General features: G+C 40.4%; 1 protein-coding gene across 1 annotated transcript in view; it reads left to right on the forward strand.

The window, feature by feature from the left end:
- The first annotated feature begins 533 nt into the window (after positions 1 to 533).
- Positions 534 to 17,002, forward strand: part of SAAL1 (serum amyloid A like 1) — a 26,340-nt gene continuing 9,871 nt past the window's right edge. The window contains exons 1-6 of the mRNA XM_040495687.1: positions 534 to 716; positions 2,556 to 2,669; positions 10,264 to 10,347; positions 13,894 to 13,973; positions 16,484 to 16,543; positions 16,677 to 16,792. Of these exons, the coding sequence (XP_040351621.1) occupies positions 585 to 716; positions 2,556 to 2,669; positions 10,264 to 10,347; positions 13,894 to 13,973; positions 16,484 to 16,543; positions 16,677 to 16,792 (586 nt within the window). The 5' untranslated portion in view covers positions 534 to 584. The remainder of the gene's footprint in view (positions 717 to 2,555; positions 2,670 to 10,263; positions 10,348 to 13,893; positions 13,974 to 16,483; positions 16,544 to 16,676; positions 16,793 to 17,002) is intronic.

Here is a 17,002-nt window from a genome sequence, read left to right on the forward strand (position 1 = left end):
GTAGATATGGGAAAATATTTATTGCAGGGTGGGGGTAGTAGCGTTGGGTCTGAGATTGAATACCATCGAGCTAAATAGAAACACAAACTGAAAATACACGGAGTTGTAGTGTTGACGATCTTCCTGGTAACTTATATCTTTCCCAGGATTCCAACCACACCTGGGAGAAGAATGAGCGCCTGATGTCTTTAAGAATGTCAATGGTGCCCAGAGATCAGGGGGTCTACGACAGCTTCGAGATTCATGTCTGTACCAGAGACCGCTGTCCCCCATTGCCTGTCCCTTCCAATCTGGCTAAGAGCTCCTGGGGAGGTGGAATATCTGGTCCGCTGAAACTGGCAAATAACAGTTATGAATATGACCGCGGTTGGGTCCCAGAAAGGGTGGGGTCGTTGGAGACTAAGTCATCTGGGTTCCCAAGCCTGTGGGCACAGAGCAGGTACTCAGGCCGGCAGGGCTCCGGGCAGCAGAGGGCGCTGTAGCGGGAGCCGCACCAGGCGTGCCGGGCCCTCTGGCGCCAGCAGGCCTATCGCCTCCTCCGGCGGCTTCCGGCGCGGCTCCTCAGAGCGAGTGGCGGGGAAGTGATGGACCGCAACCCTTCGCCGCCGCTGCCCAGTCGGGATGAGGAGGAGGAGGAGGGTGCTGGGGGAGACTGCATAGGGAGGACGGTCTACAGCAAGCACTGGCTGTTCGGTGTCCTCAGCGGACTCATTCAGGTGTGGAACGTCTCGCCTCGCGTGGGCTCCCTCCCTTTGCCCCAGCCCTTCGTCCACGCCTCTGGCAGCCCCCTCGGGCCCAGGAAGCCGCCATCCCCCTCCCCCACCCCGACGACCCTTCTCGGGGCCTCGCGCTTAGAGTCCTGGCCGCCTCTGCGGACCCCAAAACTTCGGGAGCCTCTCCCAGTACCTCTCAACACAACGGGAGATAAGTGACAGGGAGACTAGAATGCCTACAGTTAAAATATTTTACTTTTGGGGCGCCTGGGTGGCTCAGTCGGTTAAGCGCCCGACTTCGGCTCAGGTCACGATCTCGCGGTCCGTGAGTTCGAGCCCCGCGTCGGGCTCTGGGCTGATGGCTCGGAGCCTGGAGCCTGCTTCCGGTTCTGTGTCTCCCTCTCTCTCTGACCCTCCCCCGTTCATGCTCTGTCTCTCTCTGTCTCAAAAATAAATAAACTTTAAAAAAAATTAAAAAAAAATTTTTTACTTTTACAAATTCTCCGAAAATGTCTGACCACGTACATACATTGCTCGTGTTTTTGCTCTCCATTCCCAGTGTCTTTTCTGAAGCCTAGGGCCCAGTTTATTTCGTGGACGTTTGTTGTAGAAGAATAAATGGTGATTTGGAAGTCCTTCAGCTCTGATACCAATAGCGTGGCTTTGGCACCTGTTTTGGGCAAGTCACCTAATCGTTCAGAGCCTCGGTTTCTTTCTCAATTTCTATAAAGTGGGATGAAAATACCTTTGTTATTGTATACAGCGTTATTGGGTAGGTTAAATAAGATTATCGTGGGCACAGAATGCTTACCGTAGTGTTTGGCTGGTAGAAGCTCTCAGTACATGTGAACTTTCTTCTCCCACGTTTCACTGACTTCTTCCAGTCTCTGTCCTCTCCAGTGCATCTTCTGTCTAGTTGCCAGAATAATCGTCCTTAAACAAACCAACCAAAGAAAAAAAAAACCTCAAAATGTTTTTGGGAACTCCTTTTAGTTTCCTTTGCCTGCAGGAGAAAAATGCATCTTTCTTAGCTTGCAATACAGCTTTGCAACCTTCCCAGACACATCTGCCCATAACACACTCAACTACTCACCATTCCCCAAACATTGCCAGGCCGTTTTCTTAAATCTGAACTTTTGCACTTTCTTAGGTATGTTCTTTTCCCCCTCTTCACAAACTCCTGTTCTCCCTCAGAGGTTTAGCTTAAAGATTACTTCCTAGGAGAAGTTTGCCCAAACTCTCCAGGCATAGGTCATTGGTCCATTGTTTTGCTTTCACAACTCTGCCCACAATTCACTTGACTCCCATAGTCTTTTGCTGTGATTATTAGTTTACATGTGTTTTCCTCTCTAGGGCCTAAACTGCTTGAAAGCAAGGGCTTAAATTTATTCATTTGTGTATTTCTACCCCAGTGCCTCGTAACAGTATTTACTCCACGAATGTTAGATGAACGTTGGTCTACCCAAGGTAGTAATTTTTTTAAATTTTTTAAAAAATGTTTATTTTTGAGACAGAGGGAGACAGAGCGCAAGTGGGGGAGGGGCAGAGAGAGAGGGAGACACAGAATCTGAAACAGGCTCCAGGCTCTGAGCTGTCAGCACAGATCCTGATGCGAGGCTCGAACCCATGAACCGTGCGATCGTGACCTGAGCCAAAGTCAGACGCTTAGCTGACTGAGCCACCCAGGTGCCCCAGGTAGTAATTTTTTTTAAACAAGGTTTCTGCAAGAGAAGATACTTTGAGGACAGTGCCTTCGTGACTTGTGAGTGATTATAGGATAATATTACTTGATGAGTACTACGGGCAGCTTTTATCCATGTCTTTTCTTCCTTTGTGTTGAAGATGGTTAGCCCTGAAAACACCAAATCCAGCTCAGACGAGGAGGAGCAGCAGATGGAGCTTGATGAAGAAATGGAGAATGAAATTTGCAGAGTCTGGGATATGTCCATGGATGAGGTATGGGGTTGGAAATGAAACCGAAAAGACTGTTGGGGAAGGAGATGGTGAATGGATTTTTTTTTTTTTTAAGTTTCAGTCCTTAAGTCTCTGGGGAAGCACTTTAGTGTCTGTAGTCATATGGTACAGGGAATGAGCTGTAAATGCTAAACTTTTGTCTTGGAGGGTAGAGGATCTGAGCTGTCACTAGATTGGGGCTAAATATATAGTTCTCATGAATGCTGCAGGAATGCTTGTAGTCCAGGAAAGTTCTGATACTTATCTATGTAAAGAGAATGCTGACCTTGTGTAGGAGACCACTGATGTACCATAATTAAATTAGAAAGGGACAAGAAGGAACCATGTGTGTATAAATTGCAAAATAACATTTTAACATTTGCATTGTACTCTGTAGCTCAGTGGCATTTTCATATGTATTATTCCATTTGTTTTTCACAATAACCCTGTGATACAGGTAGTACCCTTATCTTACAGGTAAGAAAAGAGGTGAGGGTTGCCTGGGTGACTCAGTTGGTTTAGTGTCTGACTCTTCATTTTGGCTCAGGTCATGATCTTGCAGTTTGTGGGATCCATCCCTAAGCTGGGCTCTGTGCTGACAGCGCAGAGCCTGCTTGGGATTCTTTGTCTCCCTCTCTCTCTGCCCGTGTACACACGCTCTAAAAATAAACAAACACTAAAAAAAAAAAAAGGCGAAAAGAGATGGACATACATAATCTCTCACTTAATTACTTGGACTTTTCCACTAGCTTCCTGATTAAAATCCTTGTTCTGGTCTTTTTACTTCCCTCTGTCCTCCACATTGCCATGAAAGCTCTCTTTTTCCTAAACACAGATTTAATTGTGTTCTGTCTTAAAAATTGTCCATGGCTGTTCGTTATCTTCAGCTGTTTTTTTGATACATTTTTATTGAGGTATAATTGACACCAAAAAATGTGTGTATTCTTGAGGTGTAATTGATGTACAGAAATTGTTCATATTTAAAGTGCATAATTTGAACAATTTTGATGTGTATACGTGCATGAAGCCATCACTGTAATTAAGAAAGAGATATATCTAGGGGCGCCTGGGTGGCTCACTTGGTTGAGCGTCCGACCTCGGCTCAGGTCATGATCTCACAGTCTGTGAGTTCGAGCCCCGCTTTGGGCTCTGTGCTGACAGCTCAGAGCCTAGAGCATTCTTCAGATTCTGTGTCTCCCTCTCTCTGACCATCCGCCGTTCATGCTGTTTCTCTCTCTGTCTCAAAAATAAATAAACATTAAAAAAAAAATTTGTAAATAAAAAAAAAGAGAGAACGTATCTCTCACCCCCAAAAGTTTCTTTGTCTGTTTGTAATCCCTTCTTCTTGCCCTTCCCAGCCTCCACCCTCTCCGGGCAACCACTGATAGTCATTCTCACTTCAGAGCAATTTGCATTTTCTGGTGTTACATAAATGGGATCCCTTTTTTTTGGAGGGGTCTGGCTCTTTCACTCAGCATCATTGTTTTAAGATTCATGCATTTTGTGTCTTTCAGTATATTATTTTTTTATTGCTGAGTGTTATTTCATTTTATGTGATATCATGATTTATTCATTTATTTCTCGGTTGATGGATATTTGAGTTGTTTGTAGTTTATTATAGTTAAAGCTGAATTTTTGTGTATAAGTATGTTATGGACATGTGTTTTCCTTTCTCTCGGCTAAATATCTAGAGTAATATGAGTCGTATGGTAGGTGTATGTTTAACTTTTTAAGAAAGAGTCTGAATTGTGTTTTTTACAGATTGTCTAAAAAATGTGTATTTTACAAAGTGGTTTTTATATTTTACATTATCATAAGCAGTGTATGAGATACAGTTCCACTTTCTCCTCTTCCTCACCAACACTTGATGTCAGTCTTTTGATTTTAGCCATTCTAGTAAGTGTGTAGTGATTCTCATTGTGATTGTGATTTGGATTTCGCTAATTACTAATAATGTTGACAATATTTTCATGTGTTTATCTGCAGTCTGTGTATCTTTTGCTGCCTGTTTGAATCTTTTGCCCACTCTTTGTGTTGTTTTCTTAGTTGTTTTTATTTTTTTCTAAAAGTTTTATAACTTTAGGTTTTACTGGTAGGTCTGTGATCCATTTTGAGTTAATTTTTGCATGTGATGCAAAGTATGGATTGAAGTTTACTTTCTTTGCATATGGATGACCAGTTGTTCAAGCTCATTTTTTAAAAAGACCGTCCTTTCCCCACTGAATTGCCTTTGTACCTTTGTCAAAAATCAGTTATCTGTATGTACATGTGAGCCTATTTTTGGATGCACTCTTCTGTTTCATTGATCTATTTATCTGTCTTAATTCTGTTTTGATTGTTTTGATTTTTGTTGATTTATAATAAATCTTGAAATCAGGTAGTGTTAATCTTCCAACTTTGTTCTTTCTCAGAGTTGTTGTGGTTGTCCTGGGTCCTTTGTATTTCCATATTAATTTTACTATTTAAAAAAAAATTTTTTTTATGCTCTGGTTTCTCTTCAAATTGCATAAATCTTTCGCCTTTCACTAAAAAAAAATTTTTTTTAATGTTTATTTATTTATTTTTTCAACGTTTTTTTTTTTTTTTTTTTTTAATTTATTTTTGGGACAGAGAGAGACAGAGCATGAACGGGGCAGGGGCAGAGAGAGAGGGAGACACAGAATCAGAAACAGGCTCCAGGCTCTGAGCCATCAGCCCAGAGCCCGACGCGGGGCTCGAACTCACGGACCGCGAGATCGTGACCTGGCTGAAGTCGGACGCTTAACCGACTGCGCCACCCAGGCGCCCCAGTGTTTATTTATTTTGAGAGAGAAAGAGAGAGAGAGGGAGAGCGCCTGAGTGTGCACGCAAGTGTGAGGGAGAGGCAGAGAGAGAGAGAGAGACAGAATCTAAAGCAGGCTCCAGGCTCTGAGCTGTCAGCACAGAACATGACGTGGGGCTTGAACTCAAGAACCATGAGATCATGACCTGAGCCGAATTTGGAGGAGGACTGAGCCATCTAGGCGCCCACCATACTAATTTTAGAATCAGTTTGTCAATTTCTACAAAATGCCTGCTAGGATTTTGGCTGAGATTGTGTTGAATTTATAGATCATTTGGGGGAAGGATTGATAAATTGAACAGGTATATCTTTCCATTTATTTAGGTTCTCTCTAATTTCAGCAAAGTTTTATAGTTTTTCATGTATAGGTATGTCACATCTTTTCTCAAATTTATTCCCAAGTATTTCATATTTTTGGATACTGTTGTAAATGGTATTTTTAAAAATTTCAATATCTGTTCATTCCTGTAATTTAGAAATATGGTTGATTTTGTGTGTCATATCCTGCAGCCGTTTTTCATTTATGAAGAGAAGTTTTACTACTTTTTCAATTTGAATTGCTTTTATTTCTTTTTCTTACATTTACTCTGGCCAGAACCTCCAGTATGAAGTTGACTAGAAGTGGTAAGGGGGGCATCTTCTTGTTCCTAATATGGTGGCAGAACACCTGGTCTTCCACCACTAAGTATGATGTAGTTACAGATTAAGAAAGTCCCCTTCTTTCCCTAGTATGCCTAGAGTCTTTATCAGGAATGGATTATGTATCGTGTTACACTTTTTTTTTTTTTTTTTTAATTTTTTTTTTCAACGTTTATTTATTTTTGCGACAGAGAGAGACAGAGCATGAACAGGGGAGGGGCAGAGAGAGAGGGAGACACAGAATTGGAAACAGGCTCCAGGCTCTGAGCCATCAGCCCAGAGCCCGACGCGGGGCTCGAACTCATGGACCGCGAGATCGTGACCTGGCTGAAGTCGGACGCTCAACCGACTGCGCCACCCAGGCGCCCCTCGTGTTACACTTTTGATGAGTCAGTTGAGATGATCACGTAGTTTTTCTTTTTAGTTTGTTAATATGGTGTACTGAGTTGATTGATTTTCAAGGTGCTAAAATCTTGCTTAGAAAGTTTATCTATCTTCATGAGAGATGCTCGTTTTCTTGTCATTGTCTGGTTTTGGTACCAAGGTAATGCTGTCCTCATGGAGTGGGAACTTTTCCCTCTTCGTTTTCCAGAAAGAGTTTGTGCAGAATTAATAGTATTTCTTCCTTAAATATTTGGTGGAATTCACCAGTGAAGTCATCTGAGCTTGGAGTTTTCGTTTTTTGTTGTTTGTTTACTTTTAGTTTTGTGTATTTACTACTTTAAAAAAAAATAAGTTTTTTTTTTTAAACAACAGTTTCATTAAGATATAACTCACTACCATAAAATTCACCATTTAGTGGTTTTTAGTATATTGTAGGAAAGATTTTAAATTCAATTCCTTTAAATAGGTATAAGGCTATTCAGGTTACTTTGGTAGTTTATGTTCTTCAGGGAATTTATCCATTTTATCTAAGTTGTCAAGTTTATTGGTGTAAAGTTGTTCAAAGTATTATGTTATTGTTATTTAATTATCTGTAGCATCTGTAGTGATGGCACCTCTCTTCATTCCTGATCTTAGTAATTTGTGTCTTCTGTCTTTTTCCCCTCATCATTCTGGCTGGAAGTTTAATTTATTGATTTCCCTAAAGGCTTTGTTTTGTTGATTTTCTCTGTTGCTTTCCTGTCTTCTATTTCATTGATTTCTAATTTGCCCTTTTTTATTTTCCTCTATTTACTCTGGTTTAATTTGTTGTTCTTTTTTAATTTCTCAAGGTGGAAGCTGAGGTCATTTGATTTGAGACCATTCTTCTTTTTTAATATAGGTGTATAACACTATAAATTTTCCTCTAACTATTGCTTTGGCAGTATCCAACAGATTCTGATATGTTGGGGTTTCCTCTTCATTTAGTTTAGTTCTAACTTTCCTTTAATTCTTCTTCAGCTGCTGAGTTATTTAGCAGTATATTGTCTAGATTTCAAATATTTGGGGGTTTTCAGTTATTTATCTGTTACTGGAGTCAGTGAACACTCTGCGTCTTTTAAAAAATATATTTAGACTTGTTTTATAGCTCAAAATGTGATCTATCTTGGTAAATGTTCCATGTTCACTTAAAACGAATGTGTATTTTGCTGTTGCAGGGTAGAGTGTACTATAAATGTCAGTTGGATCAAGTTGGTTGAGAGTATTGGTCAAGTCTTTTTTTCTACTTGCTCTACAATTATTGAGAAGCTATGATTTAAAAGAAATTTTTTTTTCAACGTTTTTAAATTTATTTTTGGGACAGAGAGAGACAGAGCATGAACGGGGGAGGGGCAGAGAGAGAGGGAGACACAGAATCGGAAACGGGCTCCAGGCTCTGAGCCATCAGCCCAGAGCCTGACGCGGGGCTCGAACTCACGGACCGCGAGATCGTGACCTGGCTGAAGTCGGACGCTTAACCGACTGCGCCACCCAGGCGCCCCAGAAGCTATGATTTTTAAAAAATAGTTTTTTAAGAGCTAGAAGCCATTTTTTAAAATGAAATCCTAATGCGAAATCCTCAAATACATAATAGGTAAAACAGAGCTGCTCTTTGGAAAAGATTGTTGGTGGAAGGGAGGGTCATGTTCTTGGCCTCCTTTTCACCTTCTTAGGATAGCTCTTGAAGCACTGCTAGAGAACTGAGCTGTCCACCAATAACTGGTATAAGGTCCTTCCAGTGTCACAGCCTTATCCCCTACCATTAGCGTTTGAGCAGGACCAGAGACTTGCAGATGCTTTCTGCGTTTTCATGTGTTCATGCTCTGTTCATGCCACTGTCTGCCTGGAATGGCCTGCAGCCAGCAAAATCTTTCTCATCTTATATGACCCAGCCTAAATGTCACCTCTCTGTGACACCTCCACAGACACTCCAAACAGAATTCGTCTCTTCTGGGCTCTCATGAAACCTGTTCACTCTGTTGCATAACACTTACCTTGTTATTTGGCCTTTGTGTCCTCTGATAGATTAAGTTCCTTTTCTTAAAAGCTTAATGTCTCCTCTTTAGAGGTACTTTTCTCTGATACATCTGAAGTAGTCCCCTCCCATCTTGGCTTCTAGCACATACTATCTTGTTAATCTTATTTGTAGCACTTAGAAATTATGTAGTTCAGTTGTTTATGTGTTTATTGTTTATTTATCTTTCTAGAATAAAAACTCCATGAGACTGGGAACTTATCTAGCTTGTTCACTGTTGTGTCCCCCAGAGCCTCAAATAGTGCCTGTTACTTGTGTTTTTCAGTAAATACTTGAAGAGTGAATGAATGAATGCATGAGTGAGTGAATGAATGAATAGCTGAGAGGTAGCATTGGTGTGCTGGTTAAGAGTATGGCAGTCACACTCATCTGGATTCTGTTCTTCTGGATCTGTTCTACTGATTGTATAATCTTGGGCAGGTTGCTTAACCTTATAAAACCTGTTTATTAGTGGAATGGGGCCAATAATAATGACTACTTCATAGGGTTTTGAGAATTAAATGAGATAGTGTGCAAACCACTTCACTGTACTTGGTATTTACAACTTGATCAATAAATGTAAACTGCCATTATTATTATTATTATTATTATTATTATTATTATTATTGCTGTTGATATTGTTAGGTCACCTAACTCTTTGCTACCCTAGGAATTATTAACTGTCATTAAATAAATCAGTCCCTGCATGCTCTAAGAGTTGCCCACGTGACAAACAGCACTTTAAACACTTAAGAGTGGGGAGCATCTGTTGCTGTGACTTTCAGTTTGGAGTGTATCTTTGAAAATACTGTTTTCTCTGACTGTGCTCTCTTAATAATTATAGGATGTCGCTTCCAGTCAACAGTCATGCAGGTTACCTTGGTTTCAGCTGCTATGAAGGATTACTGCCTCTCTCTTTGAGGTGCCTCCAAGTCCCTTTGAAGAGCTTTTTCACCATAGCCTGGGTTTTAAGTTAAGCTATCGCAAATATACACTTCAAGTTTGGTGAAAATCTAAGGCAATAGACCACCAGAAACTTAATTTTGTTTAAATATTGTGCAACACAGACATCCACAGCAAGCTGATTCAGTCTTGGAACATGCAAGATTGGGTCACATGTCCACTCCAGGTTCATTCACCAGTATGGTGTGTCCCTCTCGGCAGTGTGGCCTGGGCAGACTCTAGGAAGGAGGTATGAAGCTGTAGTAGTTACGTCGTGATCAGAATTATTTTCTGTTGAGAATTTTGAAAACACAAATTCTCATTTGGGGCATGACCCAGTAGGAGTTTTTACCTGTTTCCCCCATTGTGTTTTAAGCTCTTAGAAGACACTAGTTAATGAGTTTTACTCTTTTTCCTTACCTCACCGTCTATCAAGATACCTGGCAATCAGCAAATGTGTTTGAATGAGTTAATGAACATTGCTGGTAGATAGAAAGATCATTAAGGTAAATACATTTAGGGCAGAAAAAGAAGACAATCCCCTGGAATATCACAGTTTAGATTTGTTTATGGATTTATTCCATTGCCTTGGGACCAGATAGCACAAAGACTCTTGAACGCTACTTTTGCATAATGATACAGTTCCTAACCTATGGCTTTTTTCCTTGAGCCTGAAAGGAGTTACACATAGAATTACTTTTTTTTTCTGTTTGTCTGTACTATGGGATTTAAAAAGGACTATTCAGCATCCAAATTAATACTCACTTTTTAATTTTCAGGATGTGGCTTTATTTCTCCAAGAATTTAATGCCCCTGACATATTTATGGGAGTATTGGCCAAATCCAGATGTCCTCGATTAAGAGTAAGTATGTACATTTTGAAAGCTTTCTCTTTAGAGCAGTAACAGTAGAAGTGCTAGAAAGATAGTCTTTAGGGACGCCTGGGTGGCTTAGTCAGTTAAGTGTCCAACTTCAGCTCAGGTCATGATTTCATGGTTCGTGGGTTCGAGCCCCGCGTGGGGCTCTGCTGTGCTGACAGCTCAGAGCCTGGAATCTGCTTTGGATTCTGTGTCTCCCTCTCTGTCTTCCCCTCCTGTGCATGTGCGCTCTCTCTCTCTCTCAAAAATAAATAAACATTAAAAAAAAATCAGTAAATCAGGAATCAGGTTTAAGAACCAAAAAATTAACTTTGTAAAAAAAAAAAAAAAAAAAAAAAAGATAGTCTTTAGTTTTCTTACTGGCCACAAATCAGTCTACAGATTTTTATTGAACATTGCCTGGCACTAGGTAATATGCTGTTTGAAATTATTAGAGTCAAATCTTTAGATTTCGGTTGGATCAGGGAGATCAGTACTTTCATTTAACAGCTGTGGAAATCAGGCATAACCGAAGTTATGTTGCTAATATGTGGCAGAACAGGGAACATTGCCTGGACCTCCCATTTCTGTTGATTGCTCTTTTTTATAAATAAAATCCTCCATTCTTAAAAACCTTCATTCTGAACTCAGCCTGACACTGAGGATTTTTCCATAATCTGAATCTAATTCATCTTTCCAGCATAAAATCTACCCTACAGATGGTCCTTCTAATTTAGCAAGGCCTGTCTGCTCCTTGTCTCAGCTTACTGTGGTCATCACCATCTCCATGCCTCCCTTTATACGCCGTCCATCCCCTCTCGGTATTCACATCTGTTATCCCAGGGGTTCTTTTCATCTAAGCCTTCCTAAATAAGTAAGCTCTCAGTGGCCATTGCTGCTGGTCAACTCCTCAAAAGAATTATCTGTGCTTCTCCTTTCGTCTTTATGTTGTGTTCTTGTGTCATTTAGGTTGCCATATGCTATGCATATCATGGGTGATTAGGAAGTATTAAGTAATTATACTTATGAATAACTGCTGTTCACTGGGTATTTGGTTTTACTACTCTATGAGATAGGAACTTATCTTCACTTTATAAATAAGAGCTAAGTCTTTGGTTAATTTTTCCAGGGCCATACAGCTGGGAAAGCTGGGGTGTGAGCCTAGGCCGCTTGACTTCAGTATAACCACTCTATTTCTTTGCCTCTCTTTTTTTTGAAAGTATGGAGAATTCTGTAGTATATTTTTACAAATTGAATGCTGAATTCAGATTTTATTTAGGGCAGTGTTTACCTGAATTGGGGCCTAATGAACTGATGAACTGTCTTTTTCTTGGGTCATTAATATAATGACCCAAGAAATTAATTAACAAAGATTTGACAGTTACATGATTTTCTCCTGGATCATTCTAATTTAAATACATTGACTCATGATTAGTACTTAAAGAAAATAAGCTATTGTCAGTAATGGCACCTTTCAGGAATTAGTCATATCATTATATATGTCTGTGAGTCACACCCTATCTACTGCAGTGGTCCTCTGACTTGGCCATATGTTAGAATCATCTAGAACACAGGCTCTCAAAGTTTGGCATGTCCCAGAACCACTGATTACTGGGCCCACCTCCAGAGTTTCGGATCCATCAAGTTTGTGGTAGAATCGAGGGTTTCTAGTAAGTTCCCAGATGATACTATTGCTCTGGACCAGGGCCCACATTTGAGAAGCTTTGCCCTTGGGACCTTTTAAAAAATCCTGAGTTAGGCCCTACCCAGATCAGTTAAAACAGAATCCCCAAGTGTGAGACTCCACACAGCTTTTAAATTTCCCTCAAGCTGATTCCAGTTAGCAGCCAAAACTGAGAAACTTGGTCTTTGATTGGAAGTTCAGTTATTCTCTCTTTAGTTTGTAAGGGAAATTTATGTTTCTTTGCTGACCCTATTCTCTTTTAATCTTTTCCCAACATTTGACAGCCGTCGTTTTATTGAAACTTTCCCTTCCTGGAGCATTGGTGCCACCTCATTCTTCTAGTCTCTGACCTCTTCAGTCACTTCTCTGTCACTTTTACTGGCTTTTTCTTTCTCCCTACAGAGTGTGGACTTCTTCTAAGGTGTAGACCCAGAACCCTCGTCCTCTTTGAATTCATTTCCTTAGTGAGCTTATCCACACTTTACAATCTTTAAGTTGTGAATCTGTGCCTGTGGGATCAAAGCTGTGACATTCCTTCTGACTTCTGGTGCCACATCTTCAACTTTCTTCAGGCGTTCTCTGCTCGCATGCTGCATTTTCCTGTCCAGAGTCCTGCATGTTGTAACTCAGTGATTAACACATTTACCTGGTCATAAAATTTACGTGTTGTGTTTTGTAAACAGTAGCCTCCTAGACCCTACCCTGGAGATTCTGATTCTGTAGCTCTGAGATGGGACTCAGAAATCTGTATTTTTAACACGCTGCCTGCCCAAATGATTCTTATGTTCCAGTAAGTTTGGAAACACTATCCTAACTAAACTCGTGTCTTTTCCAACACTTCTTTTCCAGTTTTCCTGTCAGGGGGATCAGTATCTCCCACTGGGGAAATGAGAAACTTGAAACCTAAGAGTCATGTTCAACTGCCTTCTCCCTTTGTCTCCCATCAGATTATTTTGCTTTCTACCTTGAGTCTTCTCAGCTTCATCCCTTTCCATGCCTTCCAGCATCACCCTCATGTTGCATCTTGATTACTGAGATGCAGTATGGCATAGTTGATAAACGCTCAGCCTCTGGAACTCTGCTATTGCCTAGTTGGGAATCCTGACAAGTTGCTTAATTTCTCTGTGCTTTAGTTCCCTTGTCTGAAAAATAGGGATAATAGTACCTGTCTCATAAATTATTATATGAAATTGTATATGGAAAGTGCTTGGAGTAGTACCTGGGCATAGTAAATGCTAAGTAAACATTGGCAGTTATTACTGAGATTATTAACTTCCTTTAACGTATTTTCACTATCATGCATTATGCATTTTGCTGCCAAAATAATCTTCCTAAAATAACATTACAGAATGCTGCTCTCCTCCTTGAAGGTCTTTATGGATCCAAATAGCTTCCTAGATTAAATCTAACCTCTTCCAACATGGCATTCAGGTCCCTTAATCCTGATCCTTTTTGCCTGCTGTATTTATTTATCTCGTGCTATTCTTCAATTTTGTGCAACAGCCAGGCTGCTCCCTTGGTATTCAGTGTATGAGCCATGTGCATTACTCCCTCCCTGCCTTTGCTGATCCTTTCCCCCTTGTCTGAATGACTTTCTTCTTCTTTGCATGTCTGAATCTTACTAATCATTGAACACTCATTTCATCCATAAGATTTCTTCTTCCATAACTTGTGACTGTCTTTGATCTTTCTTTTTCTTGTCAAATACTGTAAACTTGTCAAGATTAGGGTGCAGGCAGTATATATATTTCTATATGCTACCTCTTCTCCCCCCAAACTTGACTCAGTGAAAGTTTTTTTCAAGTTATTATTTTTGTATGTGTCTTTCATCTTAGAGCCATTGTGACCTGTGACGTTTAATTTGGCAGGAAATCTGTGTGGGAATTTTAGGTAATATGGCCTGTTTCCAAGAGATATGTGTGTCCATCAGCAGTGATAAAAATCTTGGGTAAGTTTTATTATATAAGAATTATGTTTTTACAAAATAAATTAACATTTCATATCTCTTAAGAAATCCTAATACATAGGAGATATAGGAAAATTGTATGAAATGTAGTGCTTCCTTTCTCCTGATGAATAGTATCTAGGAACTTCATATATTGATGGTAGCTAGGGGCTTCCACAGTGTTTATTGGCTGATTGAGGATTTAGGCCTGTTTACTGGTAGTAAAAGGATCTAAACAATCAGCAGAGGGTAAGCCTGACTGGATAAGACCCAGCAGGGCAAAGCTTGGTGATGGGGCTCCTGACCAGAGTCTCAAACAAGTTAGGCTTAGGGAATCCAAGGGCCCAGAGAGCCAGTCTGGAAAAACTAGATTTACTGACCAGGGTGACCCTGAGAACTCTTAAGATTGGGGAACGGGATTTACCAGTAGACTAGAGAATACAGGGCAGCCTCTGTGATTCAAAGGCTTTCTTACTTTTTTTTTTTTCAACGTTTATTTATTTTTGTGACAGAGAGAGACAGAGCATGAATGGGGGAGGGGCAGAGAGAGAGGGAGACACAGAATCGGAAACAGGCTCCAGACTCTGAGCCATCAGCCCAGAGCCCGACGCGGGGCTCGAACTCGCGGACCGCGAGATCGTGACCTGGCGGAAGTTGGACGCTTAACCGACTGCGCTACCCAGGCGCCCCAAGGCTTTCTTACTTTTGCTTGGAGGCTAGTTCTCTTTCCTGTGCAGGAAAGTTTTAGGCAGAGGGTTTTTTAGTGGTGGAAACCCTAGTGGTTACTTTAAGAGGTCTGAGAATACTCTAGAATTATATGCTAAATGTTATGAGTGTATACATTTTCTAGGCAGAGGATTCATGGCTATTAAATCAGAATTTTAAAGAAATTCATAATAGATAAGTGTTCTGGATGGTTATTGTCAGCTAGGTCTGTGAGGCTTTATCACAGGATTTAAGTACCTGGTTCTCTAAAATAGAGCTGACTACCTCTTCTAGGTGTGGAATGACTTTAAGATCCTTGTTTAAGGGGCTCCTGGGTGGCTCAGTTGGTTAAGCATCTGACCTCGGCTCAGGTCACAATCTCATAATTCGTGAGTTCGAACCCTGCATTGGGCTATGTGCTGACAGCTCAGAGCCTGGATCCTGCTTTGGATTCTGTGTCTCCCTCTCTCAGCCCCTCCCCTGCTTGCTCTCTCTCTCTCTTTCAAAAATAAGTAAACATTAAAAAAAAAAAAAAGATCATAGGTTAAGGTATTTATTCCTCCCTTAGTAATTTAACAATCATTCATGGAGTGAATGACCTTGGATTATATTTGGTCTCTAGTGGTTCCTATCAAAAATCTGAGGACACGTAGGGCACCTTGGTGGCTCAGGCTCAGGTCATGATCTCGTGGTCCATGAATTCAAGCCCTGCATTGGACTCTGTGCTGACGGCTCAGAGCCTGGAGTCTGCTTCGGATCCTGTGTCTCCCTCTCTCTCTGCCCCTCCCCCACTCACACTCTGTCTCTCTCTCTCTCTCAAAAAAAACTAAGAATGAGTCATGTTAAAAATAATATGAAACAATTTACTTTGGTGATAGGATATAAATTTGTTCAGCCACTTTAGAACAGTTGGGCATTATTTAGTCAAGTTGGAAGATAAGCAACGCAGATGTTGTGACCAAGCAATCCCACTTGTGTATATGGTAGGATAAACCGTGCACATGTACATCAGAGGAGAAGTGTTACAGGAGCATTACTTGAAGTGGCCCTAAGTGGAATTAATCCATATATCCATCAGTAGTAGGCTAGAAACATAAATTGTTTTATATTCATATGATGGAATGTTCTGCAGCAGTGAATCAAAGAACGATCGCTGTAGGAAAACATGGGTAGATCTTAAAGACATGGTGTTGAACAAAAGAACTAGACTCAAAAGAATATATATAGTATAATTTTTTTCACAAAAAACTTAAAGCCAAAATATATGGAATAATACTATAGAGTAAAACAGGGGCGCCTGGGTGGCGCAGTCGGTTAAGCGTCCGACTTCAGCCAGGTCACGATCTCGCGGTCCGTGAGTTCGAGCCCCGCGTCAGGCTCTGGGCTGATGGCTCAGAGCCTGGAGCCTGTTTCCGATTCTGTGTCTCCCTCTCTCTCTGCCCCTCCCCCGTTCATGCTCTGTCTCTCTCTGTCCCCAAAATAAAAATAAACGTTGAAAAAAAAAATTTATAGAGTAAAACAAAGAAATAATTGCTGAAAAAGTCCAGAAAGTAGTCATTTCTAAGTGAGAAAGAGAATTGGGATTTGGAAGGGACACACAGGAGCCATGGAGATGAGACACTGTTCTGTTTTCTGTAAACATAAGTGTTTGCTTTGTAATTATTCATTAAGTATAAATTTGTATTTATAGGCCTTCTTTTATATGTACTACACAATGAAAATGTTGAAAAAAATTAAATGAAAACCCTACCTTGATATTTGAAATGAGAGAAATGATGCATATTGGGTTAACTTTTTTGTTTTTATAGACAGGTGTTACTGCACTGTTTGTATGATTCAGACCCTCCTACTCTGCTGGAAACAAGCCGGTATGCTTTCTTCTTTCTATGTATTCTATATGCTCATTCATACAGGAATCTTGGACAATAGAGTTAATTCTTCATTCTTGAATTTCCTTTAATGTTTTTCAAAATAGATACTAAGTTCACATTTATTTTGTAGGTTGTTGCTTACTTGTCTTTCCCAGACAGAAGTGGCCAGTGTCTGGGTGGAAAGAATCCGGGAATATCCAGCTATTTATGATAGTATTTGTTTCATTATGTCAAGTTCAACAAATGGTAAGTCACCATGTAATCTTGGAAAAATTTTTGGTTCTATTTAATTGTTAGGAAGCCATGTAACTATTTCTGGAGGTTGCTTAAAAAAATACATCTAGTGTCAGGTGAAAAAGTATTTCGATTCAAGATATAAAATTTCTTCTTAAGCTGCCAGGATACTGATCAGTCCCACATTTAAAAATGAAGGAAGAGGTCACCTGGGTGGCTTCA

Source organism: Herpailurus yagouaroundi, unplaced genomic scaffold (genome assembly GCF_014898765.1).
Source record: "Herpailurus yagouaroundi ecotype Mexico unplaced genomic scaffold, PumYag 187, whole genome shotgun sequence".
Classification (NCBI taxonomy): Eukaryota; Metazoa; Chordata; class Mammalia; order Carnivora; family Felidae; genus Herpailurus; species Herpailurus yagouaroundi.